General features: G+C 40.2%; 2 protein-coding genes across 2 annotated transcripts; both read right to left on the bottom strand.

Annotated features, from left to right (window-relative positions):
- Positions 1–840: 840 nt before the first annotated feature.
- On the bottom strand, positions 841–5,869 carry NR0B1 (nuclear receptor subfamily 0 group B member 1). Its single transcript, XM_036840223.1, has 2 exons — positions 4,699–5,869; positions 841–1,421 (listed from the first exon to the last, which is right to left on the bottom strand). The coding sequence occupies exons 1-2, from the start codon at positions 5,849–5,851 to the stop codon at positions 1,177–1,179; spliced, it is 1,398 nt and encodes a 465-aa protein (XP_036696118.1). The 5' UTR covers positions 5,852–5,869; the 3' UTR covers positions 841–1,176.
- Positions 5,870–12,940: 7,071 nt separating this feature from the next.
- LOC118888625 (60S ribosomal protein L14-like) lies at positions 12,941–13,625 on the bottom strand. The gene has a single exon (XM_036839912.1). The coding sequence runs from the start codon at positions 13,619–13,621 to the stop codon at positions 12,986–12,988; it is 636 nt and encodes a 211-aa protein (XP_036695807.1). The 5' UTR covers positions 13,622–13,625; the 3' UTR covers positions 12,941–12,985.
- Positions 13,626–27,902: the final 14,277 nt, after the last annotated feature.

Here is a 27,902-nt window from a genome sequence, read left to right as displayed (position 1 = left end):
CCTAAATTTTATCTGGGGACAAGGAAGAACTAGTTCTACTGATTGCATTTAAAGGGGCAGCAGGGGGCTTCCCTGGTGGCGCAGTCGTTGAGAATCCACCTGCCAATGCAGGGGACATGGGTTCGAGCCCTGGTCTGGGAAGATCCCACATGCCGTGGAGCAACTAGGCCCGTGAGCCACAACTACTGAGGCTGCGCGTCTGGAGCCTGTGCTCCGCAACAAGAGAGGCCGCGACGGTGACAGGCCCGCGCACCACGATGAAGAGTGGCCCCCGCTCGCCGCAATTAGAGAAGGCCCTCGCACAGAAACGAAGACCCAACACAGCCATAAATAAATAAATAAATACATACAATTTTTTAAAAAATAAATAAATAAAGCAAATAATTAAAAAAAAAAAAAGGGGCAGCAGGAGCCAACGATAAAGTCACTTTATATTTCATACCATGCTCATTCAATGTGACAGTTACATATATAATGTATCTAAAAGGTGAGATATAATTGGGGGGTTTATAACGATGTTGATTTTTCTGGAACTATAGCGCCTCCTTATAGAATGTAAGTTTCTTGTTGAACTTTACTTACTGTGTACAGAAAAATCCCACACCAAAACTCTGAAAAATCTCCTACTTCACTTTCAGATGCTTCTCTGATCACAGATTTCCACTTGACTTGGTACAAAGACAGTCTTCCACACAGCCAATGGGAGTGGAGAAGATAGAGCCAAGTCAACCTACAAAGATAATTTTTGTTTATGTTGCCTAGGTTTTTAATATTTTTTGAAGCCCTCCTTAAACCCTGATGAACCTTTTCGCAATCAAATTAGTGGTTAACACCTTAACATTATAAGTTAATGTTACAAATTTGATTTTGGCAGGTTCAATGGAGAGAGTGGCTAAACTTGTGAAAATAGCGTATGAGTGTAGTCCCCCTGCTTTTTCCTTAAAGATGTACAGAGATGTGTGTTACCTGTTGGCAAATGTTTTCCTTTGCAATGAAACAGTATGGAACAGAGGATTTTCTAATTGTTTGTAACTAAAGTTTTTCTTTAATTGAATACAAAAATACTATGCATGTAAAAATAATAAGAAAGTTTATTTTACTCTATTTTACACCCTTCTGCCCACAGCTCCTCATTTGTGCTTCATGGTGAACTGCACGTGTGTGGCCCCCGTGCCTTCATAACTTCGCACAGAGCATCTCTAGCATCATATCATCCATGGTGACTGGGCCGATGATGGGCCTGAAGAACAGTTCAGCCAGGACATTGGCGTTGATGAATCTCAGCAGGAAGAGGGTGCTGTTCAGTTCGGCAAATCTGACCTGGTGCCCCCTGTGTGTCACCCTGACGTGTTCACGGAGTATCCGCTGGGTTCCCCACTGAAGTCCCTGGATGTATTTCACGCACTGCAGACCTGGTAGGTCTGGAGGAGAAAAAGGGAGAAAAATCTCTTTGTTAGAAACAGCTCACTCTGAGCCCTTTGCTAGCTTTTTAAATAGATCCATTTCTGCCCCCTTCCCCAGTTAAAAAAGCGCTCAAGCTTCCTGGTTAAAAGTTCTTTTCAACAGCAAGGATAAAGTGCCAAACCACTTCTAAGGTTTCAGGAGCAACGCTTCCAAGAAGGAAATATCATGTAATTATTCTTATTTAATATTCACTATGTTTGTATGCTCACATTTAAAAACTGCTGGCCCTGAGCCAACAAATGCACACTTAATTCAGTATGACAGTAGAATATAGTTTAATGAATCATTGCTCCAGTTCACTATCTATGCACGTACAAAGAAATTAAAATTATTTCAAGAAGTGTGCACCTTTTACCTATGGGAAACAGGCCTTAGTATAAAGGCAAGAGGTTTTGCTAGGTAATATTTTACCATTCTCCTTTGAATTTCCCAGCACTGTAATGATTACAGCCCATGGTGGTAAACTTCACAGCCACCAACTGTGACTGACAGTCTCATTTAAATTATTTGCGTGCAGGCTGATTTTAGTCTACAGTCCCATAATAATTTAAGAGATAACTCTGGCCACTTAGCTCATTGTACCATGATTTCTGTACTGGGGAGGTTTTTAGAAAAGTGATTCAAATGAGCATTCCAAAAGGTTCTTTAAAAAAAATAAAGCAGTCTTTGAAAGCATTGTCTTACAGCCATTAGAGGGTTAAAAAGTAAACATGAAAACATGGATTGCAACACGGTACAAAAGTTGCTTTTCAAATAGAGATTGCATGACCTTCTTGCAGTACAGTGTGATATCCAAGTAAAACTGAATGAAATGCAATGCAGGAAAGATTAAATGCCTCTAAGTTTTATAAAGAACGTGGTAAGAGGAGGCTGCTTTTAAAAGTCCTTTGATCCTCCATGATACTAATATTACTGTAAAATTCTTTAACTTGTATTTAAGAAATTACCAATTTACCATTCGGTTTAAATGATGTTGATTATTGTAATCATTTTCCTTCCCTTTTTCTACAAAAGCCAACAGAAAAGTGTTTTAAAAGCATCATGCTAATCGTCACAGAGTAACAGAACCAGCCAGTGTTCTTTCAAAAAAAATAATAGCAATAGGCGAGTCATTTCTAGTACAGGCAAGTATCAAATCTGATAAATGAGAACAAAAATACAGCAACATCGCTAATCCACATTCCAATTCTGATTACCTCAGTCCACGGATTACCATCCCCTACTACCTACAGCTCATTATCCAGGCTTGAGACCCAATTTTATCGCACTTGGATTCCATTCATGAGGGTAAGAAGAGGCTTGTGTGAAACCACCAGAAATCGGAAGCTCCACCAGGTCTAAATTCATGGCTTATTAAAACTTCATCTTGTGAACTCCACTTTTCTCTGCTTTCATACCACACTCCTCTTTTCCCATCATCCACTAAAAGTGCCCCCCCCAAAAAAAGACTTGCCTTCAAAGTAAAATCAGGAAAGAGAAAAGGCAGATAGATGGACTCCATGGGAGATGGGAGGGAAATGTTTAAATAAAGATCAGGGGATACAAAATGATAAACAGCAAAGAAAGGCCACACGCTTAGCAGGCATCACTTTTCCCCAGATGCAGGTATATTTATGTTTAAAGCACACCCAGCTTAGCTGGTTAAACTTATTTGAGAGAGGGTTCAGAAAAGCAGAGCAAGAATAATGGATGCAAAACAGGGCGGAGGGAAAGAGGGGAACTAGTGGAATGTAAACTTCTGAAAGCTGAGCCCTTGTCTTACCTTTTTATTCCAACAGAACAAAGCACATGGTAGGTGTCTAATAACACAGCTGAAGGAGCGAGAAAACACTGTCTTCCCAATGAACCACCTGAGGCACTTATTATGGATGCAGATTTGCTGACCCTGCACCAGAGCTACCGAATCAGAGCTTGTAGAGGAGGGGCCCGGAAAGACTTTGAACGACCGCCTTCCCCGCCAACACCACCAAGTGCACAGGCAAGTTTAGAAAACAATGATACAAGCAAAACGTAACCTATCATGATCACTGGGATGAGCTGAGGTCTCTTAAGTCCTGAAATGTGAGGTCTGAATGAATTATTATCCCATTAAATTCTGCTCTATACCCCTTCAAAAATGCTAGGCAGGAGGCAAGGACATGACCCCGAGACTCCTGGTGTCAGGAAAAAAGGATGTGGAGGGAGCATGATAAATACTCTCCCAACTCAAGCTGCCTGGAAACTTCCTGCCCACTTGTGACCCTTCTGGAAGGATGCTGGTTGAAGATGACTCTAGTAGTAGGATATACTCGAGACAAGGTGCTGGGCTGTCCAGGGAGATGTTCTCCAATGATTCGATTGCACTGTGTGGGGCAGAGTGTCCAGCACCCAACAGCCAACCTGAAAGTGTGGTGCAGCAGACATCCCCTTGGGCCCAGGAGACTGGAGACCCATGCTCCACAACTCACTGGCCATTTATTTTGGAGTAAGGTCACTTGGGACTAGACTACCTAACCTGCCAATGGGATGAGGAAAGGGTGAAGGGCAGAGGGGGTTGACTAGGAGGCCTCTAAGGCGTCTAAAGGCTCTAAAATACAGTGCTCCTGCGTTCAGTCCCTAACATGTCTTTCTCCTACCCCTTTGCTAACCTGATACTTACAGACACTTAGATGATGAGACAGTCCAGCTGCTTAGGACCATGAAAATGACCATTCAGAGACAAGACACATGAAACACTAAGTCCAGTGTCCTGTCTGACAGTGTCCCCAGGGGATGGTGTCTCTGTGGGTCCTTAACAAATGTTTCCTCTCTTGCCAGCCTTAATAGACTTCCTCCAACCAAAAGGTTCTAGTAAATTTCAGAGCTGGGTTTCAGAAAGAGTCGTTGCAAAATTTGCAGCGAACACAAACTTTTATTTTTTTAAAGCTATGCTACTGGATTTAAAAGATTTGAGAAGGAATAGCCATGTCCCTGAAAGCACAAACTTTTCTGTAGTAACAGAAAGGTGTAGAGAGATTAAGTACAAACCTCGACCAAAACAAACCCCCTCCTCTCGGCTGAGTTTCTGGCAGCACCCCATCCACGAGGAATGGTTTCTGGAGCTCCCCCAACTCTGCTGAGTTTGTCATGATTCCTGACTTGTGCCCCCCAAACTCCCCTAACAATGAAAACTCTTCAAGTGTCTGTGCCAGGGGTAGGTACTGCCCAGTGCTTGTAGGAGCAGAGAAAAGCCAGAGCCGAGGCCGGCGCCCTTACCCGGGTTAAAGAGCACGGTCCCCTTGAGGTAGGCGTACTCCTTGGTACTGATGTCCAGGCTCCAGCACTTGGCGAGGAAGCCCTTGATGGCTTGGACCTCGGCGGCCAGTGGCAAATGCTCGGCCTCCGGCGGCAGTACCAAATGTGGCTGCGGCTCGTCGCCCTCGGTCTCCCGCCGCCTGGTGGTGAGGATCCTCTGCAGCAGGCTGGGTTCGGAGGTCTCCACCGTCTCAAAGTTCAAGCGGTCCTGGGCCAGCTCCAGCATGAGTAGCGGCGCCCAGCAGCTGCGCACCAGCACCAGCTGCTGGTCCAGGGGCAGCACCTGGAAGCAGGGCAGGTACTTGACGAAGCGCAGCGTCTTCAACAGGGCCGCCGAGGCTGCCTCGCAGACCACCTGTGGGCTCTTGAGGGCCACCCGCCGCTGCGCGCCGCACGAGGGGTCCCACCAGGGGGCCCCCGGCTGTGCCTCTGGAGCCACGTGCGTTTGCTTTGCGTTCGTGGGCACGTTGCAGAGGATGCCGCCCTGCGGCGGGTGGTCTTCACCGCAAAAGCAGCAGCGGCACGGGAGCGCCAAGGCCCGCCCACGCGGCAGCTCCTCTCCGCCCGCCAGCCTCTGCGCGCAGTAGGAGCGGTCCCACCACGCGCCCCACGGCCGCGCCTCAGGAGCTTCCGGAGCCACGTGCGTTTGCTTTGCGCTGGTGAGCAAGCTGTACAGGATGCTGCCCTGCCGCGGGTGGTCTTCGCCGCAAAAGCAGCAGCGGTACAGGAGCGCCGTGGCCCGCCCACCCGGCAGTCCCTCTCTGCCCACCGGGGGCTCCGAGCCACAGGAGCAGCCCCAGCACGCGCCCCCCCGCCGGGCCTCGGGCGCCTCCGGAGTCTCCTGCGTTTGCTTCGCGCTCGTGAGCATGTTGTAGAGGATGCTGCCCTGCCGCGGGTGGTCTTCGCCGCAAAAGCAGCAGCGGTACAGGAGCGCCACTGGCCTTTCACCTGGCAGCCCCTCTCTGCCCACCGGGGGCTCCGAGCCGCAGGAGCAGCCCCAGCACGCGCCCCCCGGCCGTGCCTCGGGCGCCTCCGGAGTCGCGTGCGTTTGCTTCGCGCTCATGAGCATGTTGTAGAGGATGCTGCCCTGCCACTGGTGGTCCTCGCCCGCCATGGCCCGCCGTGCCCGTAGCCCGGCTCTGTCCACTGGCCGCCGCCTGCGATCTATTTATACCGAGCGCGCACGCACGCACGCGCGTCGGCCGTCTCCGCCTGGGCAAAGGCGCGGAGGCGGGCGCGGCGCTCGGGTGTGTTAGCCCGTGACCTCGGCGGTTCAAAAGGGGCAGATGCTCCTTAACAGCTGAAAATGGAAGAGGAGCAGAGCCGTGGGAGCTCCCGGAAACTTCCCTCCTTGTCATTACACCCTTCCCTGCGTCTGGAAGACAGAGCTGAGCGCAGGGAGCAGGTATTTGGGGGCACTGTTCCAACTTTTTCCATTGAACCCCGGCGTCTAGTTTGCTGCCTTTACTGGGAGGGCAGGGGTACCGAAAAGGGGAAAAATCTATTTCTGTGCCATATTTGCAAACTTTCATTAAATGACCAAACTTTGTATGACTTATATTGTATATGGATAGGGAGGTCTCATTTTAAGGGACGTTGAAAAACATAGACCATGGACCAGCAGTGTCGGCGTCATATGGGAAGTTGGTAGAAATGGCCAATCTCAGGCCCCAGCCAGACCTTCTGGCTCTGAACCTGCATTTTAACGAGGCTCACAAAGGATCTGCGTGCACCTTAAATGTTGAAAAAACACTAGTCTAAGGATGCTATCGTAAGCTTATTGTTTAATTCAAGTAATATTTATGAGCACCCACTCTGTCGTAGGTGTTGTGTTAGAGAGCTGTGGGCAGCGACCAGGTTATAAAAGTGGCTAATATTTGGGAATATAATAATCACAAGGGGCTAAAAAGTTGCTACAGTGAGAACTTTGGATTCTTCTAGAGATATTATATTGGGTAGATGTGCAATTAACATTTCTTCTCCCACCGTTTCTAAGCGAATAATGAGAAGCACAGGTTTCAGGAAGCCTGGATCTTTTGTTCTCACTTGCCACACAGCCTCTTGCCTCGAGCCCCAGACAGGCAATGAGATCAGTGGGTAGCTCCACATCACCACCTGACCCTTGTGTAACTAGTTGTTTCACCAACCATCTGGTTAACTTGAAATCACAACCTTTTAGCCCTCAAATTTCTCATCTCTCAAATGGGAGGTTTATTTAGTGATCTCTTGGGTCCATGACTGAAAACATGGAGCAAGGAAGGGGGACTGGTGTGTACCAGCTGGTATAGGAGCCCCCCTCTCTCTCTCTCTCTCTCTCTCTCTCTCTCTCTCTCTCTCTCTCTCTCTCTCTCTCTCTCTCTCTTAGTTTCTCTGAGACCTGGAATTCTGAGCATAAGAGGAAAAGCTAGGTGACGCTTATTTTGCATTCAACCTGTAATTTTATTTTGCCTGTGAGAGGCCCTATAACAGTGCTTAAATCTCTGCTCTGGCACCAGATTGCCTTGATTTTAATTCTGGCCCTGACACCTTGTAGCTCCGTGGCTTTGGGAAGTGTATTAGCTTCCTATTGCTGCTGAAACAAATTACCACAAATTTAGTTGGTTTAAGGCAACATAAATTTATGTTACAGTTCTGGAGGCCAGAAGTGTGAAATCAGTTTCACTGGGCTAAAATCAAGGTGAGATTCCTTCTGGAGACCCTAGGGGAGACTATATTTTCTTGCCTTTTCCAGCTTCTAGAAGCTGGTTACATTCCTTGGCCCCTGGCCGCATCACTCCTGCCTCTGCTTCCATCTCCTTTCTGACTCTCATAAGGATCTTTATAATTACATTGGGCAAATCCAAATAATCTAGAATAATCTCTCCATCACAAAGTTCAAAATTAAATCCCATGTGGAAAGTCCCTTTTACCATGTAAGCTAACATCTTCCCAGGTGCTGAGGATTAGGACATGAACCTCATTGGAGGCATTATTTAGCCTTTCACAGGACAGTTACTCAAGCCACCTGTGCCTCGATTTCCTTATTTGTACAATGCGGACAATAGTCTCTGTGAGGTAATCCTCCTACGTGAACTAATTCGTGTAAAATGTTCGCTTGGTACATGATGAGTGTTGGATGTATCAACTATTATCTACCCCTTTTTAAGATAATGTGGGATAACTTCAGGGTTAAGAGGCAATATAACCCCAGCACCACCCTTATTCTCTCTCTCCTAGGGAAGCCTGTCCTCACTCTCCACCCTGAAGCTGTCTCATTTTTTTCTGCATGTCCACATTTCTTGGCCCAGATTCAGAACACTGGATGGGTCACCTGGTCCACAACAATAATATATATTGGAAATGTTATCTCATTGTCCCCTTCATCATTTGCTGTTTCCAATATTCAAGCTACTGTTTGGGGTACTGTTACTGCTGCTTCAGCAATCTCCCTGCTTGATGAACCCACCAACCAGCCTCGCTGAAAAACCCGGCCTGCCTCAGTCCCCTCCTTACGTTGCCAGTGCTGGTTACTTCTTATTGTGTTTCATTTTATTTTCTTCCTAACAATGATCAGAATTGGGTATGATTGATTGATTTAGTTATTTGATGCTTGTTGATTCTCTCTCCCAACTAGTATAAAAGTCCCTTGAGGGAAAGGAATTAGCCACGCTGTAGCCCAGCAACTAGAACAATGTCTGGCATACACTAGGTGCTCGAAATTATATTTGTTGGCCAACTGTATCTTTAGCGAAAGAGTAGAAGGCTGTAGCTCCTACTCTCAGCACAGAGGGCAAGTGTTCCCACACAACTGTGGCTGCACTGAACATGGAGAAAGAGAAGTTAAGAGGCCCCGTTGGACTCAGAGCTTTCTGGAGGCCTTTTTAAATTTAAAAAAAAAATTTTTATTGAAGTATAGTTGATTTACAGTGTTGTGTTAATTACTGCTGTACAGCAAAGCGACTGAGTTATACATATATATACATTCTTTTTCATTTTCTTTTCCATTATGGTTTGTCAGAGGATATTGAAAAGAGTTCCCTGTGCTATACAGTAGGACCTTGTTGTTTATCCATCCTATATACAATAGTTTGCATCTGCTAATCCCAAACTCCCAATCCATCCCTCTCCCACCCCCCTCCCCCTTGGCAACCACCAGTCTATTCTCTGTGTCTGTGATTCTCTTTCTGTTTCATAGATAGGTTCATTTGTGTCACATTTTAGGTTCCACACATAAGTGATATCATATGGTATTTGTCTTTCTCCTTCTGACTTCACTTAGTATGATAATCTCTAGTCGTATCCATGTTGCTGCAAATGGCATTATTTCGTTCTCTTTTTTTTTGGCTGAGTAGTATTCCATGGTATGTATGTATCACATCTTCTTTATCCATTCATCTGTCAATGGACATTTAGGTTGTTTCCATGTCTTGGCTATTGTGAATAGTGCTGCTGTGAACATTGGGGCGCATGTATCTTTTTGAATTAGAGTTTTGTCTGGATATAATCCCAGTAGTGGGATTGCTGGATCATATGGTAGCTCTGTTTTTAGTTTTCTGAGGAACCTGCATACTGTTTTCCACAGTGACTGCACCAACTTACATTCCCACCAACAGTGTAGGAGGATTCCCTTTTCTCCACACCCTCTCCAGCATTTGTTATTTGTAGACTTTTTGATGATGGCCATTCTGACCGGTGTGAGGTGGTACCTCGTAGTTCTGATTTGCATTTCTCTAATAATCAGCGATGTTGAGCATCTTTTCATGTGCCTATTTGGAGCACCCACCCCCCCGCCTTTCTTGATACACAGAGTGCTACACGTGCTGTGGTAAAGTTACAAGAGAACTAGGTTGACAGCCAGAAGACATGACTTTGAGTTTCGGCCCTTCCACTCTAAAGATATAACACTGAAAAGTCATTTAACTTCAGCCTTCACCATTATGGAATGGGGAACAATTCTATAAACCAGTATTAATGTGTACAGCCTGTTTTAAGTCATTCAAGGGTTCTTCTCCTTATTTCTCTCTCAATATAGCCCTTTACAGAAATGTTTGCTGACCTCTTTGCTACATTGAAAATATAAAGCAACTTAACACTCATTAAGTTCACAGTTACGACAACTTTACACTCATCCACTTTCTAATGATTTAACATTGAGCAAAGCATTTAACACTATGTTAGCCTTTTCAGCTATGAAACCAGAAAAAAATGCTATAAACTATTTTAATATATGTATCCTAGCCCTGTATAATTCAAGGGTTTTTCTAAAACTCTTTTAACTTATCAACTATATATTTTTAAAATCCTAGTAACTTAAATCCATTTTTTGTGACTTTAATCATCCACACCTCGCACGTATTTGATGCTTTTGACTTTGACTTTCAGGCATTGTGTCAAATGGAAACTTCAGTGCAGTGCCGAGAACCATGAACATGTAATATATTGGTTATAATTCCTGTTCTTTCCCAGGAGCAGTCTTCTGACTTTCTTACTTGTGCTTTTCTTGAAGTTGCGATCTTCTGTTCGCAACTCTGAAGGACTTTCTAGGTTCTTTGGATTGACTGTTTTGAAGAAGAGATTACCTGCTTGTCCTTCATAAGTATTCATCCTTGGAAATGTCAGGAGAAAACGACTTCATCTTTCCACTTTCAATTTTTTTCCCTGAACGAATAGCTCCCGAGAAACAAAATCATCCAAACAAGTGCAGAGATTCCCGTCAAGTTATGCCAGCCTGCTGGTTGCTACAGGGTTAGTGAAGACATAACCTTCTAAGGCAGGCACAGGCTTCTTCATTTGATTTGTTCCGTGTCCTCAGGTCACCATGACAGCTAGACAAAAGGACACTCATCACCTGCACCTGTCATGTGCTGAGTTTGTCCACAACTTCAATTTGGGTATTTACACTGAGTCATTGTTCGATGACCTTGGTCAATTGGACACCTGCTCTGTAGAATCCATTATCTGTTCCAACTCATGGTGGGAGTAAAGCTGCTCTGCCTGGCTGAATGTAACCTTCAACTTCAAAGTAATGCAGTTTTCACTAAAGGATGGAGGAGTGAAGTACACGTGGGGATAAAGCTGGGTAAAATTGTAAAACTGAACTTTGCACAGCAAGCGGCTCTTGACCTGGAAGGCATGGCGATCTGAAACCTGATAGGAATTATCAATCCAGGCTTAAAAGAGCTGGAGTGCCTCAGAATTCAGTTCCTTCAGTAGACAGCTGACAGGGAGTAACAATAGTGTTTTCCTTACTTTTCAATGTATATATTGGGTAAACACTATTGTAGAAAAATAGTGGCTGATAAAATCCAAGAGATAGCCTCCCTCCTATTCCTTTCCAACACCCAGAATGTTGAAAGCTCTATTTATGGAAGAATTAATAGGCTTTAGCTGCTGATTCATGAAACCCTTAAAGAAGATCAAGTCATCATTATTTATTTCCTTCAGACGAGCTACAAAGAAGGCAATCCATTGCCTTAGGGGTCACATAGTTGCTGAACTGGAATAATGACTCATACTCACGGTAGTTCTGAAATGTTCTAAAATCAATTTTCTAAATCAATCGAACAACCACTCCGTTCAAGGAAAAACGTTCATCAAATCAATTAATTTTATTGCAGCTACCAATTTTGAATACATGCCAATACCAGATGTTGATCAAATTATCTAGTTAATAAATTCAATTGACTGGCAGGTTTCAAAATGATTGCCCCATTGGTTAGCAAGCTATTAAAATTGGTTTGACTGGTAAATTGGGAAATCGTTGCTCTATTGGTTCACATAGCTATGTCCCCTAATGATGATGGTAATTTTAGTTACAGACTCCCCGTGTATTGGGATCTGGAACTGGAGTAATATCTCTCTTCCTGGAAATAGCTTTCTTTTCTCCACAGCCATTATATCTAGAGTGCCTTGTACATTCCCTGGCATACTAAAGGCACTCAACAAACACCCGCTTAATGAAACAGAGTGAAGTTTCTTCCACATCTACAAATCTTTTAACTTCATTAGGTTGCCCAAACTTTTCTTCTTTCCTGTCACTGTATGGGTTTTAACAATCTTGCCAGCCCTGGTGGAAAGACCCTAGGTCCCTTTTGCCAAATACCAGCTACCTGTTTTGTTTTATTTTTTTAAATTTTATTAGAGTATAGTTGATTTACAACGTTGTGTTAGTTTCAGGTGTACAGCATAGTGATTCAGTTATACATATATTCATTCTTTTTCAGATTGTTTTCCCATCTAGGTTATTATAAAATATTGAGTAGAGTTCCCTGTGCTATATAGTAGGTCCTTGTTGGTTATCTATTTTATATATAGCAGTGTGTGTATGTTAGTCCCAAGCTCCTAATTTATCCTCCCCCCACGTTTCCCCTTAGGTAACCATAAGTTTCTTTTCAAAATCTGTGAGTCTGTTTCTGTTTTGTGAATAAGTTCATTTATATCATTTTAAAATTAGATTCCACATGTGAGTGATAGCATATGATAGTTTTCTTTGTCTGACTTGCTTCACTTAGTATGATCATCTCTAGGTCCATCCATGTTGCTGCAAATGGCATTATTTTGCTCTTTTTTATGGCTGAGTAACATTCCATCGTATACATGTACCACATTTTCTTTATCCATTCCTCCATTGATGGACATTTAGGTTGCTTCCAAGTCCTGGCTATTGTAAACAGTTCTGCAATGAACATTGGGGTGCATGTGTCTTTTCGAATTATGGTTTTCTCCAGATATATGCCCAGCAGTGGGATTGCTGGAACATATGGCAGTTCTATTTTTAGTTTTTAAAAATATTGTTTTTAAAGCATACTGTTCTCCATAGTGGCTGCACCAATTTACATTCCCACCAACAGTGTAGGAGGGTTCCCTTTTCGCCACACCCTCTCCAGCATTTATCATTTGTAGACTTTTTTTTTAATGTATTTGTTTTCCTAGTTTATTTTTATAAGAAAATTTACTAAGCTCGAGCATCAAAAGCAGCTGGGATTTTACTTATTTATGGGAAATATATTTGTACAAGGGAAAAAAATTAACCCAGTGGTCTAATTATCATGATTTCCCATGAGAACATTACTTATGGCTTTGTGTGATGACTTTGAATCTGGGCAGAGTGGGACTAAGGAACTGATTCTCCAATGACGACGTTAACAACCCTTCCATCAGTCTACCTCATAATCCCGGCCCCAGTAACAGACTTTAATCCATAGATTAAACAGATTTGCCAGCATGTCAAAAAGAACCTTTATTCTGTTTATAACAGCCTCTTATGCTCTCATGCTTTCTTGCCAGATGCCTTTGGAGCAGGTGCTTTCTGGGCTGGAGCTTTCTGACCCTTCTGAGATTTTGGAGGAGGTGCTGCCTTCTGGCCTGCAGCTTTCTGGGCAGGAACCTTCTGGGCTGGAGCCTTCTTACCTGTGGCGGTCATCTTTTTTGCTAGAACCTTTGCAGCAGCTGCCGTAGCTGCCCCCTTAGCAGCAAGTGCTTTCTTGGGAGAAGCCTTCAGGAGAGCTGCCTTTTGAAGTTTCTTAACTTCAAGCTTGATTAATCTGTTCCTCATTTTCCTTGCCTTCATGACTTTATAACGATCAAAATCTGTCATCTTGGCTTTCTTTTCTCTGGCTTCAATCTTCTTGGCCCACCTTGTGGCTGCCCACTTTGCATTGATATCTGCCTTCTCCCAGGCTTCTCGGACATACTTCTGGTGGGCACCGTGTGGGAACCTGAGGATGAAGTCAGTGAGCTGCATGCATTTGAAAGGCATAGCCTGTCTCCTTACTTGAGTGCAAGGTCCATCCACCAAAGCCCTGTTCTGATCAATAACATCTACAATCGTGACCAGCCCCCCGGCATGAGGCCCAAAGGAGACGTAGGCCACCCAGCCAACCTCCACGAAGCGCCTGAACACCATATTGGCGGCATTCGGCGAAAAGCCACTTGTAGACATTTGATGACGGCCATTCTGACTGGTGTGAGGTGATACCTCATTGTAGTTTTCATTTGTACTTCTCTGATATTTAGCAATGCTGAGCATCTTTTCATGTGCTTTTTGGCCATCTGTCTGTCTTCTTTGGAGAAATGTCTGTTTAGATCTTCTGCCCATTTTTTTATTAGATTGTTTTTTTTTTTTTTTGACATAGAGCTGCATGAGCTGTTTGTATATTTTGGAGATTAATCCCTTGTCGGTCACTTTGTTTGCAAATATTTTCTCCCAAAGGGTTGGCTTTTCGTTTTGTTTATGGTTTCCTTTGCTGTGTAAAAGCGTTTAAGTTTAATCAGGTCCCATTTGTTTGTTTTTATTTTCACTACTCTAGGAGGTAGATCCCAAAAGATATTGCTGTGATTTATGTCAGAGAGTGTTATGCCTATGTTTTCCTCTAGGAGTTTTATAGTGTCTGGCCTTACATTTAGGTCTTTGATCCATTTTGAGTTTCTTTTTGTGTATGGTGTTAGAGAATGTTCTAATTTCATTCTTTTACATGTAGCTGTCCAGTTTTCCCAGCACCACTCATTGAAGAGACTGTCTTTTCTCTATTGTATAGTCTTGCCTCCTTTGTTGTAGACTAATTGACCATAGGTGCGTAGGTTTATTTCTGGACTTCCTATCCTATTCCATTGATCTATATTTCTGTCCTTGTGCCAGTTCTGTACTGTTTTGATTACTGTAGCTTTTTAGTATAATCTGAAGTCAGGGAGCCTAGTTCCTCCAGCTCAGTCTTTCTCAGGATTGCTTTGGCTATTTGGGGTCTTTTGTGTTTCCATACAAACTTAAAAACTTTTTGTTCTAGTTGTTCTATGAAAAATGTTTTCATTTTTCTATGAAAAATGTTTTAACCACTCTGATTTCTAGCTTGATAATTTCGAAAATGAGAATAAATATATTATCTGTGTTTACTTCACAAAGTTGTTGAATGTATGAAATGATTGGCAATACCTCATGTGAGTTATTACAGTTAGATTGCAATTTCTTTAAGTCAGAAGCATCAGACTGTGAAGTGATATATTGCCCAACTAAATCAAATATGTGCATTTGAAACTCTCTGTACATATACATCTAAAATGCATTTGAAATAAGGCATCCTGCAGTTGATAATAAGTCATTCAAGTTTGGAGTTAAATGCATCTAACATTAGTAGTGCCAGAAAGCCTAATTGCTCTCTCTGAGCCTGCAGTGACAAACATATGAAAAACAAAAAATATGTGATACTATGAGTCACAAGCCCCTGGTTAACAGTTTATTAAGCGTGACACTGTTAGGACTGTGTGTGTGTGTGTGTGTGTGTGTGTGTGTGTGTGTGTGTTTCTTTAGAAATTGTATAATGCGAGGGGGGTAGTCCAGGGCCTCAGCCAAAAATGATCTGGAGCCCACAAGATTCAGGATGGTAGAATTTGGTTTATAGGCTGGTAAAGGGAAACCATCCAATGCCACTTCTGTAACCTTCCTCCAGCTGGAGTCTTATGGATGAACTAAAAGGTGTCATTAGGGACCAGATCCTGAAGATTATTTCAATAACCATTCAGCAACATTTGAAGTTGGAATTCCACATATAAGAAAGGACACACAAATAAGAAATTAAACTTTTCATAAAAATTCTGCCAACGTACACGTATACTAGAAGTACTATAATGTAAATAAAATATAATTTGATATTTCTCTGGTATGTAGAATTGTATGTGTGAGCGAACTAACTTTTTAAAAATTTTGTTTGTGTATCTTTATTGAACTATAGTTGATTTACAATATTAGTTTCAGATACACAGCATAGTGATGCAATATTTTTACAGATTATGCTCCATTTAAAGTTATTACAAAATAATGGATATATTTCCTTGTTTGTATGATATATCCTTGTGCTGTACAATATATCCTTGTTTCTTACTTATTTTATAAATAGTTTATAAATATATAACAGTTTGTATCTCCTTATCCCCTACCCCTGTCCTGCCCCTTCCCCTTCTCTCTCCCCACTGGTAACTACTAGTTTGTTCTCTAAATCTGTGAGTCTGTTTCTGTTTTGTTATATATATTCATTTGTTTTATTTTTTAGATTCCACATATAAGTGATAACATAGAGTATGTCTTTCTCTGTCTGACTTATTTCACTAAGCATAAGACCCTCTAGGTCTATCCACACTGTTGCAAATGGCAGAATTTCATTGTTTTTTATGGCTGAATAATATTCCATTGTACATATATGCCACATCTTCTTTATCCATTCATCTGTTGGTGGACACTTGGGTTGCTTCCATATCTTGGTTATTGAATGCTGCTATGAACATGGGGTACATGTATCTTTTTGAGTTAGTGTTTTCACTTTTTTCAAATGTATACCCAGGAGTGGATTTGCTGGAGAATATGGTAGTTCTATTTTTAGTTTTTTGAGTAACCTCTATAATGTTTTCTGTAGTGGCTGCACCAATTTACATTCCCACCAGCAGTGTTCAAGCGTTCCCTTTTCTCCACATCCTCACCAACATTTATTATTTGTAGACATTTTGATGTTAGCCATTCTGACAGGTGTGAGGTGATACCTCACTGTGGTTTTGATTTGCATTTCTCTAATAATTAGTGATGTTGAGCATCTTTTCACGCGCCTGTTAGCCATCTGTATGTCTTCTTTGAAAAAAGTATATTCAGGTTTTCTGCCCATTTTAAAATCGGATTTTTTTTGGTTACTGAGTTGTATGAGCTGTTTATACTGGGTTGGCCAAAAGGTGCATTCGGGTTTTTCCATATTGGGTTGGCCAAAAAGTTGGTTCAGGATTTTCCGTAAGATCTTACTGAAAAACCCAAACGAACTTTTTGGCCAACTCAGTATTTTGGATATTCACCCATTATGGGTCATACGATTTGCCAATATCTTCTCCCATTCAGTAGGTTGTCTTTTCATTTCGTTGATGGTTTCCTTTGCTGTGCAAAAGCTGAGTGAAGTAACTTTTGTATTATTGATATCTTTTAATTCAGCAGATAAACTTTAATCTCATAATAAGTACTTCCTTTTCAGACAGAAAAGATCATTCTAAATGGGTTTACCTTGTTTGGCATCTATTAAATGTTGATTTAACATTCTTAATTACAATTATGCATTGGTTTGCTTGGTATCTTTTTAAAGTTCTTTGATTAAGGGTCAGTACAGCACGGTCTTTCACATATCAAGGCCATTGAGTCCTATTAGAAGGGTAAATTGTATAGCGAAATGTTTCACTGTGTGCAAATCTCAGCTGTATTTTAGTTAAGTAAAAGCACATTGGCTTTTGATCACCACTCGATCAACTACTTATAACGTAAAAGGGATGGCTAAACAATGGGCGCATTCTTAGTCAAAATTCCAAATGTAGCTCTGGGAGTAAAAGGGAAGAAGAAAATTGTTCCTTGATAATCACAAATAATAATGTTGCCTTTAAAATATTCTAAAATGGTTTCGTCATAGAGATATTAATGGTTCACTAAGTCCTGGCTATGCAAAGTGTGGTCTTCAGACCAGAGCACCAGAATCATCTGGGAGCTTGTTAGGAATGCAGGATCAGGTCTTGCCCCAAACCTGTTGAATCAGAATCTGCAGTTGAGCAAGATCCCGAAGATGATTTGTATGCACATTAAAGCTTGCAAGTCACTCCATCAATCTCTGCTTCTCAAATTTGGCTGCTCTTTGGTATCACCTGGGAAGTTTGAAAAATTACTTACTTAGGACTGGATCCCACTCCCAGAGATTCTAATTTAATTAGTATAAGGCATGACCTGGGCATAGAGAGTTTGAAAAACTCCCCAGGTAATTCTAATGAGCAGCTAAGTTTGAGAATCATTGATCTTAAGAATAAAACCCAAAATCATAGTCATTACATAATAATAATAATAGTAGTAGTAGTAGTAATATTTGGGGATAATAAATTCTTCAGAAAGCACAGATGAAAGCAAACATGGAAACTGTAATTAATGAAAAGATTTTGTCCCATTATCACAGTAACACTGATCAGTTTATCAGATCAGCAGAGTGATAAGGGGATGGGACAGAAGTAGTGGTGAAGGGTAGGACTTGAAACACAGGGTGAGGCAGAGTAACCTAGACCCTGAAAAGTACCAAAATGCATGGCTTTCGATAGCAAGGGTTCAGTACCTATACTAGTGTGGCTAGCAAGGGGTCAGCATCATTCACCTTTGGAAAATTGGGACCCCAGGAAACCACATGTAGTTCTCTTGTGCTTCCCTGCCTTGTTGAGAGCATTGATATATGCACATGACATCTAAGGAATTCATAAGAAGAAAGGGGAAAAGCCAGGTATTATCACTGCCTTAGCTTGAGTCCTCATAATCTCTTGTTTTATGTCAGTGAACTCCTAACTGGCCTCCCTGCCTCTCATCATCCCCCTAAACTATTCATCTTCCAAATGCTTCCAGAGTGATCTTTCTAAAGTATGATTTTGATCCCATCAATCCATTGCTTAAGAAAACACTCCAAACACATCCCATTACATGAAACATCACCTCCTTGGCATAATGGGTCTGGGAGGGAATTAAGATTTATTGAGCATTAGATACTTCTTTTGTTCTCTAAACAAGATCTGTGAGGTAGGTGTTATTGATCCCATTGTACAGATTAAGAAACTAATGTCCTTTTCCATGGAGAGATTATTTAATGGCAGAGGCAAAATTAGAATTCTGATCTGCCTGGATCTTCACTATCTAGCATGGTATACAAGATCTTTCATAATCTCACAACCTTTCTGGATTCATCTTTCAACGTTTTCCCCATGTTATAGATGCCCAACCGGACATTACACATCCTCAAAACACGTCATGCTTCTCACTATTCCTTTAAAAATTAATTTCCTTTAAACTTTTGAACATGATATTTGTTTCTATAATGTCCCCCTTTTAAAAAAGAATCTTTGAACTCTTACGTAGCCTTCCAAATTCAAATTCAGTGTTGTTTCCTACATAAAGTGTTCCCCAAATCCCCTAAATAGGATTTGTCTCTTTCTTCAGTGTAATTATAGTACTTTCCACATATCCTATTAGCTTTCGACATACTGTTTTGTAATTATTTTGATGTATTTATTTCTCTATTATAAAACGAGGTTCTTGAGGATACAAATCATGTCTTATTCATTTTTGTAAGCAACATCTTCTTCATCTTGGGATCTATATCAGTCAGATTGGGTTAAGTTATGCCATATAACAACCCCTTAAAACTCAGTGGCCTAAAAGGGCAAAGGTGTGTTTCTTGCTTATGATATGGGTAGGTTGTGGTGCCATTTCATGCTATCTTGACTCCAAAATCCAGGTTGACAGAGCAGATTTTACCTGGAACATGGCTGGTTTTGTGACAGAGGGAAAGGAGATAAGGTGATCCATGAGTCTATAAATTTTCTGCTTAGGATTGACACACACCACTCCTACCCATATTTTGTTGGCTAAAGCAAGTTATATGGCTACTTCTAATTTCAATAGTGTCATGATACGTAACTTTACTGCAGGAAGGAGCATTTCAAGTTACATGGCCAAGGCTGATGTCAATGAGACAGGGGTATGTAAGCCTCTCTCCAGTGAAATGAGGCAATGAACAATACCATCTACCACAGGGCCACCTACACTCCAGGAACATTCCCTCTTCGCCACACAGTAAAGTTGCATTTTACACAGACTTGCACTGTGTTCCTTTTAAGTATTAAAGCATCAAAATATTAATAAGATCCTACTCTGAGCATAAAATTTTAAATAATGCAGGTTTCTTACATTTAAATATTTATCTCAAAAATCACATAATTTCAAAACTGGAGGGCCAAGTGAATTGAAAACTCTGGTCTGTTGCCAAGTGGCAACAGTATTTTATTGGTACGTGGAAATACTATCATCCTTTGTTAGTACTAGTCTTTCTTTCTTTTTTTTTTAAAATAAATTTATTTATTTATTTATTTATTTATTTTATTTTGGCTGTGTTGGATCTTCGTTGCTGCGCGCAGGCTTTCTCTAGTTGCAGCGAGCGGGGGCTACTGTTCGTTGCGGTGCGCGGGCTTCTCATTGCGGTGGCTTCTCTTGTTGTGGAGCACAGGCTCTAGGCGTGTGGGCTTCAGTAGTTTTGGCTCGTGGGCTCTAGAGCGCAGGCTCAGTAGTTGTGGCGCATGGGCTTAGTTGCTCCACGGCATGTGGGATCTTCCCGGACCAGGGCTCGAACCCGTGTCCACCGCATTGGCAGGCAGATTCTTAACCACTGCGCCACTAAGGAAGGCCAGTACTAGTCTTTCTTATACCAGGTATCAGGAAACACATTTCTTATATACAGTTGCACCTATTATAGGCAAACAATACATATTTCAACCCAGTCACCATTTTTCCACTATGAAAAATGGTTTTCCCAATTTTATCCCTGATTTGACCACTAACCCGCTTCCACAGAGACTTCAAAGCAAGTCAGATTCCTTCTCCCCCTCATTCATGTAAGGAATAAGAATATAATGCTAAGATCCAGAATCAGTTTTGCAGAGTAGATGGCTCACAACATCATATTTTAAAACTGGGATCTGTAGTATTCTCCTAGGTAATACAAGAGAACAGTGAAGTCCCCATTCTGTCTTCCATTATCCAGCCAATTAACAAACCAATTAAGTGGGCTCAGAAAGTGTTTTCCTTCTTTGTCATTATTCACCAAGTAAAAATTTGGTGGAAGAAGGTTAAACTTTGCTTAACAACTGCTACAAAAAGGTAAACAAAAAAAAGAAATGAAAAAGAAAGGATTTTTTTTTCCTATCAAACCTTTATATTCAACTTACCAATATCATGGAGACATTCATCCCAGGGTCTGTTATTTTAGTTAATATGTAACAATGCAGGTGTGTTTTATTACTATGAAAGCTGACCTTCCTCCTGCTCCAAGTGATCCATGCACATTCTCAAATGCCATATTGCTCCTACAAACAGTGTGATGCGCCTTTGAAACAGAAACTGATGACATACAATTTTCTGTAGCAATCATTCTGAACATAAATTAGACAAAGGCTTTTTGCCCAAACATGAGCAGTTAACTCACATAAGATAATTAAAATATGTTTTATGCCTAAATAATTTATTTAAATCTTTACTGAAATCACTGAGATACTATATATATATACAGATGTCCAAAAACTTCAAGCTCTATCATACAAGGATATTTTTCAATGTCCTGCATGTTTGACCTGTTTGGCATTATTGCACAATGAAAGTCTTTTCATTTAGCAGATTTTTATTGAGCACTTAGTATGTTTCAGGTACCATACTAAGCATTTTCTGTCGATTATTTCCTTCAATATGAGTCTCAGGAAATACTTTCTTTGAAAGTCATTCTTAAGTCAGGGCCTGAAGGGTACATGGGATTTGCCAGGGAAAGGGAAAGCCTTTCAGGTGGAAGTTAGTCCAAAGCTCTCAAATGCAAAACATCTCGGCACGTTCAAGGAACTGAAAAGATACACATGTGGCTGGGACAGAGTGTGAGAGGTAACAAGTGGGGTATGTTGACAGTACCATCACCATGTATGGAGATGTTGAGCTACTGTACATTTTCTGTATCTCCTTTATGAGTGTCAATATGTATTTGTTTAAAAAGAAACCTCATGGGGCTTCCCTGGTGGCACAGCGGATAAGAATCCGCCTGCCAATGCAGGGGACACGGGTTCGAGCCCTGATCCGGGAAGATTCCACATGCCGCGGAGCAACTAAGCCCATGCGTCACAACTACTAAACCTGCGCTCTAGAGCCTGCGAGCCACAACTACTGAGCCCGCATGCCACAACTACTGAAGCCCGCGTGCCTACAGCCTGTGCTCCGCAACAAGAGAAGCCACCGCGATAAGAAGCCCGCGCACCGCAATGAAGAGTAGCCCCCCGCTTGCTGCAAGTAGAGAAAGCCCATGCGCAGCAACGAAGACCCGACACAGCCAAAAAAATAAAATAAAATAAAATTTAAAAAAAAAGAAACCTCACTTGGCTGTGGAGAAAAGGGAACCCTCCTACACTGTTGGTGGGAATGTGAATTGGTGCAGCCACTATGGCAAACAGTATGGAGGTTCCTTAAAAAACTAAGGATAGAGTTACCATATGATCCAGCAATCCCACTCCTGGGCGTATATCTGGAAAAGATGAAAACTCTAATTCGAAAAGATGTGTGCACCCCAATGTTCATAGCAGCACTATTACAATAGCCAAGATATGGTAACAACCCAAGTGCCCATCAACAGACAATTGGTTTAAGATGTGGTGCATATATACAATGGAATATTACTCAGCCATAAAAAAGAATGAAATAATGCCACTTGCAGCAACATGGATGGACCTAGAGATTATCATACTAAGTGAAGTAAGTCAGAGACAAATATTATTTATCGTTTATATGTGGAATATAAAAAATAATACAAATGAATCTATATACAAAACAGAAACAGACTCAGACATAGAAAACAAACTTATGGTTAACAAAGGGGAAAGGGAAGGGAGGAGGGATAAATTAGGAATATGGGATTGATAGATACAGATTACTATATATAAAACAGATAAGCAACAAGGATTTACTATATAGCACAGGGAATTATGTTCAGTATTTTATAATAATCTAAAATGGAAAATAATCTGAAAAAAATATAACTGAATCACTTTGCTGTACACCTGAAACACACAATATTGCAAGTCAACTATACTTCAATTCAAAAAAAGGAATCTTACTTCCCATTTCCTTACATTTGCAGACATAAAAGAAAACTTTGTAGTTAATATCTTGTAACAAATAATCTGGCAGAACAGAATTATAGAATGGGTCATGTCTTTCACATTTCTACCAATCAGACTGAAGAGTGCGTTCTTTTGGCATGTGGGGTTTTTTTTTGGGTGATTCTTTCTTTTCTTTATCTTGATACGGATACCATGGTAGCTTGAGGGTTTTTATATGTTGGCAGTAGTCGCACACACATTTTGAAAGGCAATAAATCCAATCTGAGTAAAGTGGATTTCTATCTTTTGGAGTACTTTATCATCACAATATTGGTTGACACAATTTAGAATTCTCATTAACTTCAGTGAGAATGTGTACTTAAGAGAGCAGCCAAATAGTGTCATGTTTAAATACAGCATTTGACACTTTCCCTCTCCTTCCCGTGGCTATTACTGAATATCTATCAGGACTTTGCCTCATGGTACTTCCTTGGGTTTATCTTCTCTGAAATACGTAATCCCTTTTACTTTTAAATTTTTATTTAAAACTTTTAAAATGTTCAAATCATTTCAGTCTCTCTCCCATGTCTCTTATTAAAGCCCTAGCTGGATAAGGTTAGGTTTGTCTGTTTGCGGCCCTCAGTCATTCAATCCAAAATAATAGTACCTTGAACACCATAGAAGTTCACTTCTGTCTCATTGATAATTAGCCTGGGGATGGAAACTTCATGGCTGTTAAGGCATCTCCATGTTCATCAAGGACCCCTCATGCACATCCTTCCATCTTCCTTCTCCACCATGACTGTTAGCCTACTGCCTATCGTCAACATGACTTCTGTAGCTCCAGCCTTCAAATCCACATTCCAGCCATCAGGAGGATGAATGAGACAAGGAATAAGTGGTAAAATATCTCTTTAAATGTGTTTACCAAGAAGCTAACATGCCACCATTTTCTTTACATTATCATTGAACATAACTTAGTTATAAAGCCATACCTGGCTGAAAACAAAGACTGGGAAAAGTAATCTTTATTTTGCACAACCATGTGCTATGGTAAAAGTCAAGGGTTCTCTTACTAGAGAAGAAGGAGAAAACGGATTTCAGAGTAGGCAGCCATCTCTAGTATAGAATATGTTCCAAAATATAAAAATAAGCTATTATATCTGACATGTGAAATGATATGCCATTTTAAAGTCCTAGCTATCCTCCTTTCCCCTGACCCAGCCTGTAGGCATTACCACAGATGCTCAAGCTTCTCTATGATTTTGTAATGAGTGGCTCATCCTAAGAAGTATGAGAAGTATGGGATTGACATATATACACTAATATGTATAAAATGGATAACTAATAAGAACCTGCTGTATAAAAACATAAATTCAAAAATTCAAAAAAAAAATTTGCCTCCCAGGGATTGCCAGCCATTGATCCTACTTGATCCTTTTGAAGCAATAAATAGATAAATAAATAAATCTTAAAAAAAAAAAAAAGCAGTATGAGTTATAGGTCTACTGTGGTTTGAAATAAGTGCTTTTTACCTGGAGTTCTCATTCTGAGCACCAAAGTATGAGTGATTCCCATTTGGGTCTAACAATTCACAATCTATCAAAAATGTTATTCAAAGAGGTTCATTTTATTGATATAAAATTCATATAACACAAACTCACCATTTTAACCATTTTTATGTACAATTCAGTGCCTTTTAGTATATTTACAATGCTGTGCAACCATCACCACTATCTAATTCCAGAACATTTCATCAGCTCAAAAAGAAACACTGAACCCATTAAGCAGTCACTCCACATTCCTGTTTCCCACCAAACCCTAGCAAACACTAATCTGCTTTCTATATCTGTGGATTTGCCTGTTCTGCACATTTCATATACGTGGAATCATACAATATGTGGCCTTTTGTGTGTGGCTTGTTTCACTTAGCATAGTGTTTTCAAGGTTCATCCATGTTGTAGGATGTATGAGTACTTCTTTCCTTTTTATGGCCAAATTTATCTCATTGTGTGAATGTACCACATATTCTCTATCCATTCATCAATTGATGGACACTGGGTGTTTTTTATTTTTGGGGTTTTTTTGCTTTTTGGCTATTATGAATAATATTGCTATCAACATTCATGTACAAGTTTTTATTTGGACATATGTTTTCATTTCTCTTGGGTATATACCTAGGAGTGGAATTGCTGGGTTATATGATAATTCTATATTTAACTTTTTGAGGAATCGCCAAACTTTTTTCACAGTACCAGGAATTTATGAGGGTTACAACTTCTCCACATCCTCACCAACATTTCTTATTTTCTGTTTGTTTCTTTCTTCTTAAATTATAGCATCCTAGTGGGTGTGAAGTGGTATTTCATTGTGGTTTTTATTTACATTTTCCTAATGATCAGTCATGCTGAGAATCTTTTCATGTGTTTATTGACCAGGCATTTGAATATCTTCTGTGGAGAAATGTCTATTTGAGTCTGCCCATTTTTTTTTAATTTTATTTATTTATTTATTTATTTATTTATTTATTTATTTATTTATGGCTGTGTTGGGTCTTCGTTTCTGTGCGAGGGCTTTCTCTAGTTGCGGCAAGTGGGGGCCGCTCTTCATCGCGGTGCGCGGGCCTCTCACTATCGCGGCCTCTCTTGTTGCGGAGCACAGGCTCCAGACGCGCAGGCTCAGCAATTGTGGCTCACGGGCCTAGTCGCTCTGCGGCATGTGGGATCTTTCCGGACCAGGGCTCGAACCCGTGTGCCCTGCATTGGCAGGCAGATTCTCAACCACTGCGCCACCAGGGAAGCCCCTGAGTCTGCCCATTTTTAAAATTTGGTTGTTTGTAAGAGCAGTAAGAATTCTTCGTATATTCTAGATATTAATCTCTTGCAAATATTTCTCCCATTTTGTGGATTGTCTTTTCACTTTCCTGACAGGTCCTTTGATACACAAAAGTTTTAAATTTTGATGGAGTCAAATTTATTTTTCCTTTTGTTGCTCGTGCTTTTGTTGTCACATTTAAGAAACCACTGCCTAATCTATGGTCACAAAGATTTACATATATGTCTTCTTCAAAGAGTTTTATAATTTTAGCTCTTACATTTATGTATTGATCCATTCTGAATTAATTTTTGTATATGGTATGAGTTAGGGGTACAAAATCATTTTTTTGCACGTGGATATGCAGTTATCCCAACACCATTTGTTGAAAAGACTGTCCTTTTCTCAATGATTGATCTTGGCACTCTTGTTGAAAATCAGTTGACCATATATGTAAGAGTTTATTCCTGGAATCTCATTTTCATTCCATTGATCTCTATGGCTATTCTTATGCCAGTACTATACTGTTTTGGTTACAGTAGCTTTGTAGTAAGTTTGAAATCAGTAAATGTGAAGTTATCCAAGTTTGTACTTCTTTTTCCAGATTGTTTTGACTCTTTGTGGTTCCTTGTAATTCCATACAAATATTAGGATTAGTTTGTTCATTTCTGAAAAAAAAGACATTGAAATTTTGATAGGGATTTCATTGAATCTCTAGATCAATTTGGAGGGTATTGCTACCTTAACATTAAATCTTCCAATCCATGAACACAGGATGTCTTTCCATTTATTTAGGTCTTCTTTAATTTCTTTCAACAATGTTTCATAGTTTTCATTGTGTAAGTCTCACACCTCTTTGTTTAAATCTATCCCTAAGTATTTGATTCTTCATGGTACAATTGTAGATGGAATTTTCTTAAGTTTGTGTTCAGATTGTTCATTGCTAATTTATAGAAATACAGTTGATTTCTGTGTGTTGATCTTGTATCCTGCAACTTTGCTGACCCTGTTTATTAACACAAATATTTTTTTTATTCTTTATGGTTTTCTGTACATAAGATTATATCATTGATATGATCTTAAACATGATGGAGACAATTTTACTTCTTTCTTTCCAATTTTGATACCTTTCATCACTTTTTCTTGCCTAATTGCCCTGGGTAGAAGAACTTCCAGTACACTATTGAATAGAAATGGCCAGAACAGACATCTTTGGCTTATTCCTGATCTTACAGTAAAAGCTTTTAGTCTTTCACCATTATTATGTTAGCTGTGGATTTTTCATAGGTGCTCTTTATCAGATTGAGGTAGTTCCCCCTCTATTCCTAGTTTGTTGAGTGGTTTTTTTTATCATAAAAGGTTACTGGATTTTGTCTAGTGCTTTTTCTTGATCAACTGAGGTGATCATGTTGTCTTTTTCCTTCATTTCCATTAATATGTATTACATTAATTGATTTTTGTATGTTGAACCATCCTTATATTTCTGGGATAAGTTCCACTGGGCATGGTGTATAGTCCTTTTAACATGCTACTGGATTAATTTTGCTAGTACTTTGTTGAGGATTTTTGCATCTATATTCATAAGGGATATTGGTCTGTAGTTTTCTTATGATGTCTTTGTATCATTTTGGTATCAGGGGAATACTCATAAAGTGAGAATAGAAGTAGTCCCTCCTCTTCTGTTTTTTGGAAGAGTTTGAGGAGGATTTGGTGTTAATTGGTATTTAAACATTTGGTAGAATTTATTAGTGAAGCCATTTGGTCCAAGACTTTTCTCTGTTGGAAGTTGTTTGCTTACTGATTTAAACTCTTTGCTTGTTATAGGTCTGTTCGGATTTTCTATTTCTTACTTAGATTTGGTAGTTTGTGTGTTTAAGAATTTGCCCATTTAATTTAGGTTGTCTAATTTGTTGGTATATAATTGTTCATAGTGTTCTTATAATCCTTTTTATTTCTGCAGTGTTCGTAGCAATGTCCCTAATGTTATTCCTGATTTTACTAATTTGAGTGTAGTCTCTTTTGTCTTTGGTCAGTCTAGCTAATGCTTGTCAATTTTGTTCATCTTTTGAAGGAACCAAGTTTCAATTTCAGTGATTCTCTTTATCATTTTTCTGTTCTTTATTTTATTTATCTCCACTCTAATCTGTATTATTTCCTTCCTTCTACTCGTTTTGTGTTTAGTTTGCTCTTTTTCTGATTGCTTAAGGTGTAAACTTAGGTCATTGATTTGAGATATTTCTTCTTTTTCAATGTAAGAATTTACAGCTATAAATTTCCATTTTAGTACTGCTCTTGCTACATCTCATAAGTTTTGGTATATTGTACTTTCATTATTATCTATCTCAAATATTTATTAATTTCCCTGGTGATTTCTTTTACCCATTTTCTGTTTAAGAGTGTGTTAAAAAAAAAAGAGTATGTTATTTAATTTCCACATATTTGTGGATTTTCCAGATTTCCTTCTGTTACTAATGTCTAATTTCATTTCATTGTGATCACAACAGATATTTTGTATGACTTCATCTTTTTAAAAAATTTATTGAGACTTCTTCTGTGGCATGCTATGTGGTCTGTCCTGGAGAATGTTCCATGTGTTCTTGAGAGGCATGTGTAACATGCTATTGTTGGAAGGTGTGCTCTGTGTATGTCTGTTAGGTCTGGTTGATTTATAGTATTATTCAGGTCTTATATTTCCTTATTGATCA

This window comes from Balaenoptera musculus, chromosome X (assembly GCF_009873245.2).
Source record: "Balaenoptera musculus isolate JJ_BM4_2016_0621 chromosome X, mBalMus1.pri.v3, whole genome shotgun sequence".
Lineage (NCBI taxonomy): Eukaryota > Metazoa > Chordata > Mammalia > Artiodactyla > Balaenopteridae > Balaenoptera > Balaenoptera musculus.
Note: the sequence above shows the minus strand (reverse complement) of the source record. Positions and strands in the feature narration are given on the sequence as shown.